Below are 17,548 nucleotides of genomic sequence, written 5' to 3'. Positions count from 1 at the left end.
AGAGAACTGAAGTTCCCCGCAGCCATAGTTGGACAAGTCCCAACACAGATCTGGCTGCAGCGCCCTCTTCTGGCCTCTGGCATCCATACACATGCCGTATACACTGACATACACACACAAATGAATTCAAAAAGAGTGAAAGAGTCTACACGCGGGGCACACCTGTAATTCCATCAGAGTTCAAGGACATCACAGGGAGTCTGAGGCTAGCCTAAATCCTCCTAACTACAGAGCTACATCGTCTGCTTTATTTCTTAATTTGGAAAATAAGTACAGGGATATTTATATCAATTGCATTTCATATTATAGTTTTAAAAATACAAATAGGATTTTTTACCAAAAATTAATGTTTTTCCTAACATTTCAAAACAATATTAAGAACAATACAAAACATTTGTAGAACTTAAAGTTTTACTGTAGGATCTCCAACAAACCATTTCTATTACAATGCAAAGAAAACTTGATATAGTATCTCTTGTTTTTAAGAAAAAAAATCATGTGTTAATAGCCAATGACCAAGTAAGTTGTTTAACAAGTTGAAGTATAAGAAAGTGAGGGAAAAAAAATTCTCCCATAATAAAGTCTGTATAGCTGAACTAGAGCTAATAATTATAAGGTCTGAACAGTCACATTACAATAAAGTTTAGGAAATAAGCAACAAAATGTGATTCCTGATAACAGCATACTTAATTTCAGGTACTTTTAACTGTCTCCTGAAAAGTAATAACAATGTCTAAATTATGATGAAGGCAATCTATTTGAAATAACATAAAGCACTTAAAGACTTGAACTTACCAATTCCCATAGTCAAAATCAAAGGCAATAGTAATTTCAGTCCCTTTTGGAATAGTCTGTATAGAATAAATGTAGAGATGTATGGTCCCATCTTCAATTTCATGCCTTACCTGTTAAGAAGAATAATTTTACATTTCCATACACTATTTAGAGCATCTTTATCTTGCAATTAGGAGAGTTATTCATTAATATTAGGTTATGTTGTTGCTTGTTTTTGAGACAGTGTCTCACAATTGAGCCCAGGCTTGCTTAGAACACACAGAGATCCACCTGCCTCTGCTTTCTGAATGTTGGTGTTAAAGGGGTACACTACCATGCCCAGCTGAAAAATATTCTTAAGAACATTTTATGAGCATGACATGGGAAACTGCCATTCATCACAAGACTTGCAAATAGCAGTTGTCACCTGAAAGGTCCTCACAGGTCCACTGGTAGCACTCACCCTATAGCCTGCCATCTGCATTCTCATCTTCTCAAAAGTATAATTTTTGAACCTGTCAGCATGTGGGGTTTTCAAGTAATAGGATGAGTATGAGTGTGCACTAATGCACAGCTAAGAACACTTTCCTTTGACAGCTTCGCTTTCCATGGAGCTGTTCTTCTGAACTACCGTTTCATACATAAAAGCAAGGCATAGAAGGCTGGGAATGTAATTCAGTGGTAAAATATTTGCCTGATATGTGTAAAGTCTTAGAGTTAGTCTCCAACACCACACATACAGACACACACAGAAGAGTAAAAAGGCACTGACAAGGTTATAAAACTAGTAAGCCACAAAAAAGACAAAATTGTCCCAAGCCTACGTCCAAATACTACAAATTTTAGCCTCAAAATTGATAGCACATATAAAGTATACTTTAGGGCTGATGAGATAACTCAGGTGGTAAAGGATCTTGCTGCTAAACTTTTTTAGACTCAATCCTTAGAACCCACATGGAAACTGATTGTCCCAAGTTGAACTCCGATTTCTGTGTGCAGGCACGTACACACATGCGCGCGCACACACACACACACACACATTATAAATGGAAAATATTAAGTCTACTTTAGGTTTTAGCTATGTGGTACATACAAGCAGAGCCTCCAATATAAACAGAAATATAATATTCCCTCTTATAAGGAACATCACAGTTTCATAGCTCAGGAAGTAAAAAAATAGCGAGACAAGGTCTCACTATATAGCGGTGGCTGGCCTGGAACTTGTTGTGAAGAACAGGCTAGCTTGGAAACGCCTCTGCCTCCCAAGAGATTAAAGGAGTGGGTGCACAACCATGCACAGCCTATGGATAGTAATTTAAGATTAGTGTTTACCATCTAAATATTGACAAAAGAAAAATAATGAACAAAATAAAATAGGCGCTGACTTTGGTACTTTGTGTTCCTGCTTCTCCTAAGATGTCAATAAGCTTACCTCTGCATTGGGTGCACAAGAACGCCTGATGAATCGAGCCTCATTCCCAAAAGTCCTCGCATCAACACACATTTCTAGCCCATGAAACTTAGAGTAGAATAAAACAAAAGGGTATGGCCTACAAACAAAGAAGTATTAAAAGCTTTTAGTAAACAGGACTAGAGGATATAGTTTAGTGGTAAAGTGCTTGCCTAGCAGGGAAAACATCCTCAATTCAGTCCCCAGTGCCATAAAACAAGCAAACAACAAAAATTTTACAATTTCCTGTTATTCATTAGAGGCAAATAGATAAACAACAGATTAAGGCATTTCTAAAAGACATAGTTGGCAATAAAGCAAGTATTTGAATATTGGCATTCTGATTCCAGAAACCACTTTTCCCTACTTGAAATTAATAACACTTGTGTCTGCTTCAAGTTGCCTAATTCAAAAGCAATTAAGGTTGAAATTGTCTTTTTAATGAAATTCTTAATCTTGACTTTTATTTTATGTGTATGGGTATTTTACCTGTACATGTCTGTGTACCATCTGTAGCTTAGTACCCACAGAATTCAGAAGTCTTTGAGTCCCCTGGAACTAGAGTTACAGATGGTTGTGAGCCACTATATGGGTGCTGTGAATCCAAATCATGTCTCAAGAGAAGCCAGTAATTCTTAACTGCTGAGCCATCTCTCCCACCCCCTTTAGGCATAAATTCTTTCGAGACAAAATGAAAAAATATTGCCTTTACAAGATAACTCCATGCTTTTAAAGTCCATTTCTTGGCGTGGCAAAAATTGATTTATACTAGATTCCAGATAAAATATGCTACATGTGAGGTATACCTCTTATGTATCTTTCATGGCTTAAGTAAATACTCAAGTTATAAACTAAGAATGTTAATGTGTTAAACAGCAGATTTAAAAATAGCAACATATTTCTATACCTCTGAAAAGTAATGACTATCAGAAGATCAAATTAATTCAAACAAAACCCCAAACCAGAACAGAAGTCTCCAAAACCATTCCGGTGGTAGTAGCATGGGAACATAACTAACTTTTTTTTTTTTTCAAGTTCTATCAAGTATGTTACAACTTAGTAGATGGAAAGGTTCTCGACAGTCTTAGGTCATGAAATTTCTGACTGACACCCTAGATAGCAAAACTATCTTGCTTTTACTTGTTTCAAATGGCTTACTTTAGAGTTCAGCAACACAGAGACGGACAAGAGGCTGGGAAATCTCTACATGTTAGCACTCTACAAAAGTTATCCCTTTCATCCCAGCATTTGGGAGGCAGAGGCAGGCAGATCTTTGTGAGTCTGAGGTCAGCCTGGTCTACAAAGCGAGTTCTAGGACAGCCAGGACTGTTATATAGAGAAACCCCATCTCCAAAAAAAAAGTTACCAAGCATCTAGGCACAGTATTTAATAAAATCAGTGATCGACTAGGAGATGGCGCAGCAGGCCACCCTGGGTTACAGAGTAAAAACTACAAAAACCAAAACCCACCAGGCAGTGGTGGTGCATACCTTTAGTCCCAGCACTGGGGGGCAGAGGCAGGCAGATCTCTGAGTTCAAGACCAGCCTGGTCTACAGATCAACTTCCAGGACAGCTAGAGCTGTTATGCAGAGAAGCTCTGTCTCACAAAACAAAAAACAAAGCAAGCAACTTTGAACTATAGAAAACCAACATGGGTAAAAAAAAAATAAATATACCTTTTAAAGAAATATCCATTTGCTTCAAACTGTTCTCTCAGCATAAACTTCCCTCTGTATTCAATGATAAGTGCATCGGGAGGCAAATCTTTGGCAGATTTCAGAATTTTTTTATTCTTCTGTATATGGCTCTAGCATCATTAAATGTAGACAGTAAATTGGTTAATTTCACTCTAAACAAAGACATTCAGACTACATAGGCAGTCCCACAATTTTTTTGACTAGTAATATATACCTCTACAGGAGGTTTGAAGAGTGAATTGTTGGTACTTGGTTCTGATTTATTCAAGTCTCTGTTGTCATTCCCACTGCCTAGTCTTTGCGCTATTCTCTGTGCCTCCCTCTGAACACCTTCACTATACTGGTTATTATTTGCCTCTTCATAGCGATCCATCCATGTTTTGATTTTCGTCTCCCATACAAAATTTGAACCATCAGATGAAGGATCAATTTCTGGTGCCGAACCCTAAAATTGTAGCAAAATAAGGATTACTATTTGAATTTAAGCATACATACACACACACACACACACACACACACGTAATGATTTATATAAAAGAATAGAAAACTATAATGATTGGTAATCTAAGTTAATTAAAATTAAAAGGTCATAATTTAGCTCATTAAATTTTTATGCTACATGCCAAATTCATGAAGCTAGGAAATTCATGAAGGCTGAGTTACATAGAAATAGCAAAAATTCAAGAGCCGTTGCTATGGTAGCCAATTTAAAGATATCAATAAAACCAAATACTTTCTGATTCTGTATATTGCTGCTGTCTACTTCATAGCAGCAAGTTTATATGTTTTAGCTTGAATAAATCTGTATATACGCCTCTATTTGTAAGGCGATCCACCAGGCACATTAGTTGTACAAGCATGCACCTTCAGCTAGCTGTTAAGGATGTTAGAGGCACAGTAAGGTCAAGGTCAGATCAGGGCAACAAAGTGAGACTCTGTCCCAAAAATTAAAAAGAGTGAAAGGCGATGAGAATTTAGCTCAGTGACAGAATATCTGACCCATGCACAAAGCTTGAGATTCAATCTCCAGTGCTGGGGGAGGTGGGAGTGGAGAGTAACACACTACAAAAATGTACCAACAGCTCATCTGCTACATAAATAATCTTTATTACAGCCCTTTTCTATGACGAGTAATAAACAGTAATATGCTCATCAACTTTGATGGAAATAGGCTTATTCTATCAATAGTGATTTTATGTGACACTGGGGAGTACATCAGCAGTAGAATGCTTGCTTTGTATGTATAAGGCCCTAAATCAAATGACCAGCACTCCAAAAAATATATATACTAACAAATAGTCATATAAACATATATATATTAAGAATTAAATGGATATGTTATGTATATACATATACATTAGTGATAAATTATTTGATGAAGATTTATGAACCACAACTTTATACTAAAGGAACAAATTCAGTGTTAAATTATTTTTTAATTATCAGCAACAATCTACTAATAACTTGATATATATCTTTAATACAGCTCTTCAGTCTTATAAATTTAACTCAAGAATTACTGGAGATGTAATGCTTTTGAAAATTTCCATTTTCCTAGTCACTTTATGTAATAAAGGGAATTGTTTCAGTTCTGGAAAAGGTATCACTTCCTTTTTAAGCCTAGTATTCAATTAGATAAAATAGAAAAAAAAAGAATACTAGAGTACTGGTAATTAAAAATGTTTAAAAATTTTATTTTTATTTAATGTGTATAAATGTTTTGCCTGTATATATGTAAATGAACCATGAATATGGAGGGCAGAAAAGTGGGGTTAGATCCCCTAGAACTGAAACTAAAGCAGCTGTGAGCCATGTGGATGGGATGCTGAGACCTGAACCCAGATCCTCTCCAGGGGCAGCTCGTACTGTTGTTAACTTCTGAGCCATCTTTTAGTTCCCTAAGAAAACTTTTTTAAAAAGTTCAGACTTCTTTACTCTGTTAGAACAAATTCAAGTAACAAAAAAGTAGGTAACTCTCTAATATTCAGAGAACATTTGAACGTGCAATATAAACATCACATAATAGTGTTCTTGAGAGAGAATTACAAAATTATTTAAGAGTAATCATTTAGAGAGTGCTAATATATAGAATCTAGAGAGTACATATCAGAAATGCAGTTTCATATTATAGGAACAAAAAGTACTGTAATATATTCATTGTGTCTTTTTTTAATACTAAGCCGGAAATTTAAGAAATTAATGCTAGGTGTGGTGGGAACTGTGCCTTAGGAGACAGGAAAGATGACCACTGATAGTTTAAGGCCCACCTGGTCTACATAGCAAGTTCTAGGCCTGACAAGACTACATACAAAGCAAGACCCTATCTCAAAACAAAAGCAAAAAAATTTTTTTTCCTTTATTACCTAGCTCAGAAAGATACTTCTAAAACAGTATAAACCTGTGTTTATAGAAAAAGCAGAGGTGGAGAGCCTTGTTTCTGCTGGGAATTTAAGCACCCCAAACACTCAAGGATATAGGCTAATAATTCAAAATCTGTGACTAGTTTGTATTACCAACAAGGGACTAAAATGACTTTATAGTACAGTATTTAGCTTGATTACCGCAGAATTCCAACTGCACTTTTCAGTGTGACTCTGGATTAATGTGTAGAGTATAGTAATAAACCTTAGTAGCATCAGAGACATGAAATACAATGACAAATGGAATTATTATAATTTTTAAAAATTATTTTATTTTTCTTTTATGTGCACTGGTGTTTTTGCCTGCATATCCATCAGTGTGAAGATGTTGGAACTCCTAGAGTTGTAATTATAGAAAGTGGTGAGCTGCCATGTGGATGCTGGGAATTGAATCCAGGTCCTCTGGAAGACCAGTCAGTACTCTTAACTGATGAGCCATCTCTCCGGCCCCCAATTATCCCAATTTTAATATTGGTATCTATATACCAATATTAAATACCCTTCTTATTAATACGGTAACAATATCAATAAACTGTAAGAGTGATTTATTAATCCACTTAGAAGTTTAAGGCCCTACTTCTTGTTAATGTACTAAGCAATGAAATAGCAGACACCACAGAACATAAAGTACCAACATAAAGAAGGAACCTACTCAGCAAGCTCTTGATTTAGCACTAGTTAACAATAATGCCTTAATTTAATATAATTACCTTGACTCTTGATGATTTCCTAGATCCTTCACGAAAGGCCTAAAATAAGTGTGGAATTCTGAGTTAGTTTTTTGCTTTTGTTTTTTAACTGGATATAACTAAGAATCAACTGGTTCACTGAAGCATTTTGCTGAAGTGATAACGTGGCAACAACAATAAAGCTAAAACAAGGGGAATTAAGAAGTAAATAAAGATATACTAGAATACTATTTTACCACAAGTATAATGTAAACGATTTAAAATGCGTTTATAATGATGCTAAGATAAAAACTTCAAAATCTTATTTGTGGTAAATATTATAAGCATCAAATTATATAGGTGAACTGTACTACAAGACAGTGGGGACTTGGACTAAATTTGTAATAGCACAAAGATTAAAAATATACTAAGACATTTCAACAGAAAACTCAATAGAGCTATTAAGAATAAATTTGATATCAAAGACAAATATGACTTACAAATTTTAGAACCTGAATATTGGCTATGTTGCTGAGACACACACACAATCAAGTAAGATACAAGTTTGGTGCAGAAGGAAACACAAAGAAAAACGGTATTTGGTACACATGGTGGAGCACACCTTTAGTCTAAGCAACTAATAACAAAATAAGGCAAAATATGGCTGAGTACTAGAATAAAAGGCTCAAATGTCATGACAGGATGCAAAAAAAGATTTTATTTGCTGAAGAAAAGCAGCATTCCTGTTAACTCAGTCTAGTAGTTTAAAATCGTAAAAAAAAATGCAAAAATTCACCATTTCAAATGGTGAACATGAGCAGAGTAAAAGAGATGTGGCTATGAACTGTGGGTGCCTCTAGTAACATTTGAACTGTCTAGACTGGGTTAACAGAAAAAGAAGCAAAATAAAAAGGAATGGACAAAGACTTCAATAAGTACAGAAAGATAAAATTAGAAAATGAAAAACTTTAAAGTATATTATTATTACTCAAGAGAAAACAAAACAAACAAAACCCCCCTTGATTTTAAAGCCATAACAGCTACATGTAATTGATTTTTCCATAGTAATGTAGTCAATGTGAAAGTCTTTTACCAATAGTCATGACACTTAAATGGACACATTCTGAGAACTGCATTATTAAGTTATTTTGTTCTTATTATTAATAATTATTAAATTATTTTGTCATTATTGTAAATACTATAGAGAGAATACGTACATATGATTATGAGATATAACCTATGAACCTAAGCTACACATGGTACCTATCATTTCTGGTCCTGGATATAACCCTGTACATTATGTTTCTGTGGACAATTGTAACCTAATAATAAATATTTGCATGAAAATAATGATAAATATTGTATGTTGCACCGGGTAGTGGGGGGTGCATGCCTTTAATTTCAGTACTTGGAAGCAGAGCCAGGCATTGTGAGTTTGAGACCAGCCTGGTCTAAGTGAGTTCCAGGATGGCCAAGTATACCAGAGAAACCCTATCTTAAAAAAAAGTATGTTTCTATATCAAAACATAGAAAAGGTACATTAAAAATACTTGAGAAAATGTCTTCACTTTATAATCTGATAGGGTCATGAATGCATTTGCTGTCATTGAGAATTTGAAATTAACAAATTTAATGAAACATATAAACTATAAAGTCTATAAACTGCAGTCTGCCAGTAGACCTTAGGGATCATATAATAAAATTCAAAAAACAAAGTAAGAAATTCAGTTCAGTAGGAAGCCTTTATTGAATATTATCCAAAACTAGTAAGAGTTATAAGTAATCAAGCTTCCTTATGTGGCAAGTTATTGTTTCTGTTTTCAAACAGTCTGCTCTGCCTCACTTCAGCACTCACAATTCTGTCTTCATCTTATGATACAGTGAGTCCAAAGCAAGAGCTAAGTTCTTTTGTGATCCATCTCAGTCTTTAAAATGCATTGCAATTTTTAAATAATACTTAAATTTTTTAAAATAATTTTTGTGAGAACTTCCCATATATTTGGCTGTCACCCACGTTCTCCCTGTATTAATTTCCTGCCTGTAACTCAGCTCCTATCAGCTTTATCTACTCATCTGAAATAAAAAGGCAAAACATACTTTTTTACATTTTGAAAAGTTTTGTTCTTTCTCCCCACTTTTTTTCCTTCTCTTGTCAGTAACCTTGGGAACTCTGGAAGCAGTTAAAGTGATTGATGTTGGAGTATGCTGAAACGCAGTGTATAGCTCCACAGGGACTTCATCGCCACTTTCAGTTGCACTGGTATCACCATCTTCAATGGAAAACAAAGTCACCACACTTTAGTACTCTACTTCAGGCAGGAGAAGAGAGCAGCCCTGCACCTGACAGAGTCATTTCCTTGTTCCTAAAGGAAGCACATGTTCTTACTTCCTTACACATGACATCTTCAAGGACAGATGCCTGACGACACACTCTGGTGGTCTCAAGAAACTAGCACTAGTACACACGACTAATGGAACTCATTTTCTTGGTAGAAATTCAGTCATATCTATAAAATTTACTCACTCAAATGTTAGTCTGTCATTCCATTAAATAGCTAAAGTATAAAAGCAAACTTATACAACTCTGTCCAAATAAATGAACTTTTCACAACAACAAAACAAAATAACTGGAAACAACCCACAATGTCTACCAAAGAGCAATGACTGAATAAAAAAATTATTATTTCAAACTGGTTGTGCTGGTCTTAATCCAAAATAAAATGTGGCAAGCTAGGGCAGAGTGGCACCTGCTCTTAAAACCAACACTTGGGAAGGAAGAGGCTCACCCAGGACGAGACAGGCCTGTACTATGCATGACATCACTGAGTCACATCAGGGCAGTGACGGGACTGGGCTAGTGAGCTCAGATCAACTTGGGCTAAATAAAGGACCTATCTAAAAAACAAAAATAAAAGAAAAATCCTAAACAGAAAAGTTGTAGCATATATAAAATTAATAAAATGGTATCCTAAAAATTAAAGAAATACTATCTCATTAATATTATTCTGACTAATATACTTTCCTTTTTTTTAACCTACATATGAGAACAAAGGTTAATTTAAGCTTCTTATTTGCTTTGTTCTGGTTTCTTATGTCTCCTAAAATATGAACATGTATATTCTGTAATCAAAAAAGCCTATACCTGAGATTATAAATAAGACATACACTCAGAATATAATCAAAAGGTGCTGTAAGCTGTAGAGATGGATCCGAGGTAAAGAGTACTAGCTGCTCTTCCAGAGGAGAGGGGTTTGATTCCCAACACCCATATGGTAGCTCATAACTGTCTATACTTCAGTCCTAGGGAATCTAATGCTTCCTCTTCTCCTCTTCTCCAGACACACATGTTGTTCACAGACATACATTGAGGCAAATGGGTGTTTTTACATATAATTAAAAATATTCAGACCATTTATTTTCCTAATCATACTAATTTTAGTTTAGAATAGTACTTTTTTACATACCTGACATATTTTCTCTTTTCCGGCGTTGTAGTAGCACCGCTCTCTCTTTATCCAAATTCCTATATTAAAACATTCATTAACATGTTTCTCATCAAGCTTCCAGAAGCTTAGATATGAAGATGTTTTACATGTGATGCACTTCAAAATTTATGTTTTTAGTGAATAATAAAATACATGCAGCAGCCCTGACAGATTATTTATAATCCAGTATACATACACATTTCCTATACATTTATAGAAACAGTAGATATCAATTAAGTTATCCCATTCCATATTCTATTAAGAAAATGTTTACCTATGAAGTGAGCACATTTTTCAAATTCAAATTTATAGCAAAAAAATCTGAAAAATAAAACTCCCATTACAAATTGTAACTAAAACAAATTGTTTTAAATAAATGTATGAGTAAATTAGTACATATTATACATTTCCCTATGCCTTAAGTTATTTCTCTGACTTATGTTTATTTTTAGACAGGGTCTCACTAAGTAACCGAAACTGGCTTCAAACTCTGTTTTAGCTGTCCTCTTCTGGGGCTACAGTTGTATGCCACCACATCCACTTTATTTCTACTCTTGATAAATACTGAAAGGCATGATGGGAAGCAGAGCCATAAGATCTCCATGAGTTTGAGACCAGCATGATCTGAAAAGTTCCAGATCAGCTAAGCCACATCGTGAGACCATCTTAAAAAAAAAATGAATAAAAAATAAATCAAAACAATTCCTCCCCATCTTTGGGCGGTGGTGGCACACCCCTTTAATCCCAGCACTCAGGAGGCAGAGGCAGGTGGATCTTGGAGTTCGGGGCCACCCTGATCTACAGAGAGAGTTCCAGGAAAACCAAGGCTACACAGAGAAATCCTTCCTCAAAAAAACAAGTAACAAAAACAAAAGAATCAATTGAAAAAGGTCTGGAGTAGAAAAAATAAGGCAGAATTTACACTTACTTGAAATACCTTCTTTTATATATTTGATTTTAGTATGACAATTATTTCTTACAATGAACTATGTAACTGCAAAAGTAAATTTTTTTTAAAAAGCAATTCTTAACATTAAAAACAAACTCAAAACTCTGAGTAATAGTACATATCTCTAATTTTAGTACTTGGGAGACAAATGTAGGAGAATCAGGAGTGCAAGTTCAGCGAAGGCTATGTATGACTCTCCCTTCACAAATCAACCAGCTAGCTGGGTTATTTGTATATTCTTGGTGTAAACATAAGACCACATTAACCATTTCAGAGAATTTTCATGGTCTCATTCATTTATTGATAGCCTAATGTGAAAATCCTTTTAAAAATATTTTATAAACAGTCTCACAAGGTGTTACTACTAGGAAAAAGTAGGTAAGAATATATACAAGTTATCTGCATTACTTTATGTAAATCTTCAATTAATTAAAAAAAAAGTAACTTAGAAATGCAAAAGACTAATAGTTCAAATAAAACTAATAATCTAAACAACTTCAAGTGTGTGTTTAATTGGCACCATATCTACATAGTGACATTCTTTTCAGGGATTTTAAATATAATAAATTGATTTTAATATCCATTTGTGATATAGTCCAATTGAGTAATTATGAAATCCTAATTACATTATTCTTTCTTATGGAGAAATTGGGTAAAAAGATGTACTATAAGAATATACAGACAGATGTAGTCCGGTGGGGGTGGAGCTTTTAATTGCAGCACTCAGGAGGCAGAGGCAGTTGGCTCTCTAAGTGCAAGGTCAGTCTGGTCTATAGAGTGCCAGGACAGTCAGGGTCACAAAGAGAAATCCTGTCTCAAAAAACCAAATCTGTGTGTGTGTGTGTTTGTGTGTGTGTGTATACACATACATACTCAAACATTATTATATATTACACAACACACACATATATATAAGAACAAAATTTTATATTCTTAACTTTAACTGCAAATATAAGTATTAATTCATTGTTTTTCAAAATAGGGTTTTTCTGTGTAGCACTGGCTGTCCTGGAACTGGTTCTGTGACCAGATTGGCCTCAATCTTGGAGATCTGCCTGCTTCTGCCTCTCAATTACTAGGACTAAAGGTATGCATCAATATGCCCAGCCTGCATGTATTTTGTCTTTAAAAAAAATAAATAAAGCTGGACATGGTGGTGCACGCCTTTAATCCCAGCAGAGGCAGGTGGGGGGGGTGGTCTCCAGTTTATTCTTAGGAGTGAAGTCCTATCTGAAAGTACTAAACTATGGAGCCCTTTTCATTTTCGTTACCTTCCAAGAAATGAAGAGAAACGATATGATGTTCACCTCAGGAAGATGGCAATGTAATGCCATTTAAAAAAAAATTAGGAAGCCGGGCGATGGTGGCGCACACCTTTAATCCCAGCACTCGGGAGGCAGAGGCAGGCGGATCTCTGTGAGTTCGAGACCAGCCTGGTCTACAGAGCTAGTTCCAGGACAGGCTCCAAAGCCACAGAGAAACCCTGTCTCGAAAAACAAAAAAAAAAACAAAAAAAAAATTAGGGACCAGGCAGTGGTGGTGCGTGTCTTTAATCCCAGCACTTGGGAGGCAGAGGCAGGCAGATCTCGTTTGAGGCCAGCCTGGTCTACAGTGTGAGTTCCAGGACAGCCAAAGATACACAGAGAAACCCTGTCTCAAAAATAAACAAACAAAAAAAGTGTTTAAAAAAAATAAGACAAAACAATTAGTAATTACTGAAGTGGGGGGCAGAACCTTTTAAAAGGAGGTGTTTGTGTTGTTCTTATTCAGTGTATGTATGTTCATTTGGAGCATAGGTGCACATGCATGGAGAGGGCAGAAAACAATCTCAAGTCTCATTCTTGGGAACACCACTACTTCCTTTCAAATGGTCTCAGTTTCCTAGAGCTCACAAATTAACCTGCACAAGCTTGGCCAGTGAGCCCCAGGGATCCTCCTGGTTCTGCCTCCCCAGTGCGAGGGTTAAGTCATGCCATAATATGCATCTTTTTAATAAGAGTTCTAGTAGATCAAGCACTTTACCAAGGGATTTCCTCAACCAATTTTATTAGGTTTTAGGTATCTATAATGAAAAGATTTGTTGTTGTTGTTGATGATGATGATGATGTTTGAGACAGGGACCTCATGAAGTATAGGTTGTCCTCACACAAACTTGCTGTGTAGTCGAGCTGGGCCTTTAACTCCAGATCCTCCTTCTCTACTTCCCAACTGCAGAAATTACAGTAATTCCTGCCCTTTGCCTGGCTCCACAATAATGAATTTAAAAAAAAAACAAATCAGACAATGACCCATTTGGTCACTGTTCACCCTCACCCTTGAAAGTGCCTCAGTTTACCAAGAAATAAATTGTCTGTTTTCCAGGCTACATTCTGCCATCCTACCAGATCTCATGTGACAGAAAACCCAAGACTAGGAAACCAAGATCAGAACAAGATCCCAGAAACATCTGGCTTTTCTGTCCTGTTACAGTTGTCTTTATATTCCTGTGCAAGGCTGTACTCCCTCCCATGGGTTGAGACTGTGGGATCCCCTGCAATTTCCTTTCCACCTACGTTTCTCCATGTTTGCACTTCTGGGTCCGGCCATTCATGTAAACATAACTCAGATACTCTTTCAAAGGAAGTATGTGGGCAGCTTCCTATCATATTTTCTGCCATGTAACAAAGACTTTTCTGTGACTATAAGTTCTAATAGATTGTGGAAAGATAAGTGGCTTTCTTTTTTTGATTCCTACTGACCTCTCCAGAACCTTACAAGAAGAAAATTTCTATGTGAAAGAAATATTGTACCTTTACTATTTGTTTAAAAAAATTTTTTTTGATGGGAGTTGAATCTGCACACTACACACAAACCCAGCAAATTCTGTCTGTAACTAGGAGGGTGCTCTGATAATTCATTTGGGGCAGGGGTAGAAGAGGGGTACCAGGATTGAACTCAAGACCTCTCACATGCTAGGTAAGCATTCCATCTCCATAAAGTTACATTTCCCACTCCCCTTTTCTGGGGTGCTCAAACTTGAACTCAGTTGTCTCGGGTATTATGTTACACAAGCACATTACCACTGAGTCACATTCTTCCTCGCTAGATTTTTCTGCTTTTATTTAGAGGACAATCACATCCTTCTAATGACTGCCAAAAAGATGCCAAACATTTAGAAAATAAACTATCATCATCTTGATCACTAATAAAGTTAAAATTACATAGTGAACTACAATGCACTTATCAATAAAAAAAACCTTGATTTAGGTTTCAAGTTAAAAAATAATAAACATAAGTGGAAAAAATTTTAAAAAGAAGTACCTTTTTAAAGGGTACTTCCCAAGAATTAATGGGATTTCATTAATTTGAAACTCATGAATAAATTTCTGTGGAAGTTTTTTCAGTGAAATAACTGGTAGTCTTATCACGTCTGATAACTTACCTGGGCTGACAGCGTTCACACAGGTATGTGTCAGGGATGTGCTGCCGGTCGATCCCCATGCAATCAATATGTTGCCAAACACTTAAAAAGAAAAAAAAAATAACAAAAGCAAAAGCATTAAGACCATTCAAAATTAAGATGTAATATTCTACCATTTAAGAGGTACCAACTTTGAGCTTAGTACACACTAAAATGTGTTCTCAGGCAGAAAAATTTTAAGATGCAAAAATGGCAAATACAGAATGCATAAATTAAATTTCTGAAGCAAATGCAATTTAAAACATAAAGAGTAACAGTTGAAAATGTCATTACAAACCTGAAGATGTTAACACTAAAACCCCTAAATAATAATCAGTGTGATAAGAATCTGATTTGGGAACATAGGAAGGAAAGGTATCATTGAAACACTTACTGATTACCAGCTATGAGAAGATGACCAACGGTGGTCAATATACACAAAGAAAACTTTTTCGAGTTCAAGGAAAAGTAGCAAAGCTGGATTACATCTTCTGTTAACATTTAACAATTTTGGTAGCATACAGTATTAAATGAAAGATAAGGAAACAAAGAATTAAAAAAGACTTCTAACATTTATACTTAATAAAGAACAGAGCTAAAATAATTCCAAAAAGGTCAAAGAATTCAAGAGGCATTCCATTGGAAAGAAATTCAACTTAATTACTTTGGATGGAGTATATGGACATCTTGAAGTAAACTTCTAAATATATTGTTACTGATAAAACCTCAAGTACCTGAAAGTGATATACATTCCTCTTTTTTAAAAAAAAAGGCAAGAATTTACTATCTATTCCTTACAAACAATCATCCACTTTTTTAAAAATTACATGTGTGTGCATATGAGTGCGTCTGTGTGTGCGCACATGTCACAGCCCAAGTTGGGAGGTCAAAAAACAGCTTTCTGAAGTTGGCTCTCTCTTCTACCATGTGGGTCCCAGAGAACAAGCTCAGCTTGTTAGGCTGAGAAGCAACCACTGAGCCATCTCCCAGCCAGTACATACTAAGTGGTACTGTGTTATTCTTTACTTCTCAACTGAGAACCTCAAGAAGATTATATAACAAGTTATGTTAAATTATGTCATGCAGATAACAAGCAAAGCTAGACAAAAATAGCAGAGTTTTAGATGTCTGAAGTCAAAACGCTGAATATGGGCAATAGGAACATTGAAAAACCAAAAAGAGACGATATAAAGAGAGGTAGAGAAAGGTTAGTCCTTGGAGAACAACATAGGCTGAATACAAAAATGGAGGGTGGGTCAGAAACAGACAGACACTGAGTCATAATAAGAGTCAATTCAATGTAAATACCTTGAATCATCCAAATACTGTGCCTTCAACAACATGTAGGTAGTTAGTAACCTAAGGGTACTACAGGGATGTCTAAGAATGATAACCATTTAGTACATGTCCTTCTGACTAACTGGATTCTTTCAATAAAAACACGGCTACATTTATCACATTAGATGAGAGTGGCTACAGGAAAGCTCTTTTAAATAACTAATACAGTAAGAACGGGTATTTTCTAAGCCGGCAGAAAACACATCCCCAAAGTCATTTAAGTTTTGCAAATTTCCCTCCTCAATAAATTTACCAAAGTCATTATTTACATTAATATCACAGGTAAAGAGAATTTATTTCTAAATTTTAAAAGTACCATAACATATTATTATTAAAATAAAATTATTTACAATCTTCCACTTAAAACCAATTTCACACTCTACATTCATATCCTACTTATTTATTGACAGAGATAAATGAACCTTTTGAAATGTACACATGCTACTACTATCAGTAACAACCAAAAGCTGACCATTTACTCTAACAGAATAATTTACAAACAATACAAATTGACAGTCAACTCTCAGCTGCAGTTTAACTCAAACATGGATTTACACAGCCATGCTACATACGCCAAATCAAATAATGAAGCTATGCCATAAGGACCAGGAAATTCTCTGAAGCCTTCAAACTTTCTTGCCCTCTACAATGTATTTTTTAAATATTCTCTGCTCCCCATCCTATGCAAAGAACAGACTTAATAACCTTAAAGCAGAAATCCAACTGTTCCATCTCCATTCTCACTAAACCTCTCCCACAAAGAGAAAGAGAGAGAGAGATAGACACAGACACATACACAGAGAGACACATACAGAGAGAAAGAGAGGGAAAGAGAGGGAGGGAGGGATGCAGAGGGAGGAAAGAAACCCCACTTTCTGTTGCAATCACCTTCTCTAGGGGAGGAGCCTTTCTTGGTGGGTGAACCAGGGTTGGGGGAGGGAGACTGGTTCTGGCTCAAGAAGATTCCAGAATGCTGCAAGGTTCAAGCCAAAGGTTGTAAGAAAATAAGATCAAACACTGATTAAATATTTAATTTCCCCAAACTGGAAAATCATAACTGACTACACAATACAATAAAAGACTCAATCATTCTTTTTTTTATATCTTGTTATGTCTATATATGCACCGTTTTTTATATATCTTGTTATGTCTATATATGCACTTGCACTACCACTGAACTAAGTGAAAAGGAGATGATCCTATAATATAGTTCAAAACTGATTACTGCTTAATTCATAATAGGGGTCTCTCTCTCTCTCTCTCTCTCTCTCTCTCTCTCTCTCTCTCTCTCTCTCTCCAGGATATTTCTGCATCTCGCTGGCTCTCC

The 17,548-nt window shown here is 35.6% G+C and overlaps 1 protein-coding gene across 4 annotated transcripts in view; it reads right to left on the bottom strand.

Moving 5' to 3' along the window:
* Positions 1–17,548, bottom strand: part of Kmt2e (lysine methyltransferase 2E (inactive)) — a 63,502-nt gene that overhangs the window by 21,185 nt on the left and 24,769 nt on the right. For all 4 annotated transcript variants that reach the window (XM_075955879.1, XM_075955881.1, XM_075955882.1 and 1 more), the window contains exons 5-12: positions 14,866–14,946; positions 10,475–10,533; positions 9,108–9,280; positions 7,053–7,091; positions 4,137–4,367; positions 3,902–4,032; positions 2,207–2,324; positions 796–905 (exon numbers count right to left, since the gene is read on the bottom strand). In XM_075955879.1, coding sequence (XP_075811994.1) covers positions 796–905; positions 2,207–2,324; positions 3,902–4,032; positions 4,137–4,367; positions 7,053–7,091; positions 9,108–9,280; positions 10,475–10,533; positions 14,866–14,946 — 942 coding nt within the window. The remainder of the gene's footprint in view (positions 1–795; positions 906–2,206; positions 2,325–3,901; positions 4,033–4,136; positions 4,368–7,052; positions 7,092–9,107; positions 9,281–10,474; positions 10,534–14,865; positions 14,947–17,548) is intronic.

This window comes from Microtus pennsylvanicus, chromosome 22 (assembly GCF_037038515.1).
Source record: "Microtus pennsylvanicus isolate mMicPen1 chromosome 22, mMicPen1.hap1, whole genome shotgun sequence".
Taxonomy (NCBI): Eukaryota; Metazoa; Chordata; class Mammalia; order Rodentia; family Cricetidae; genus Microtus; species Microtus pennsylvanicus.
The sequence above is the reverse complement of the archived record's forward strand: the minus strand, read 5'-3'. Positions and strand labels throughout refer to the sequence as shown.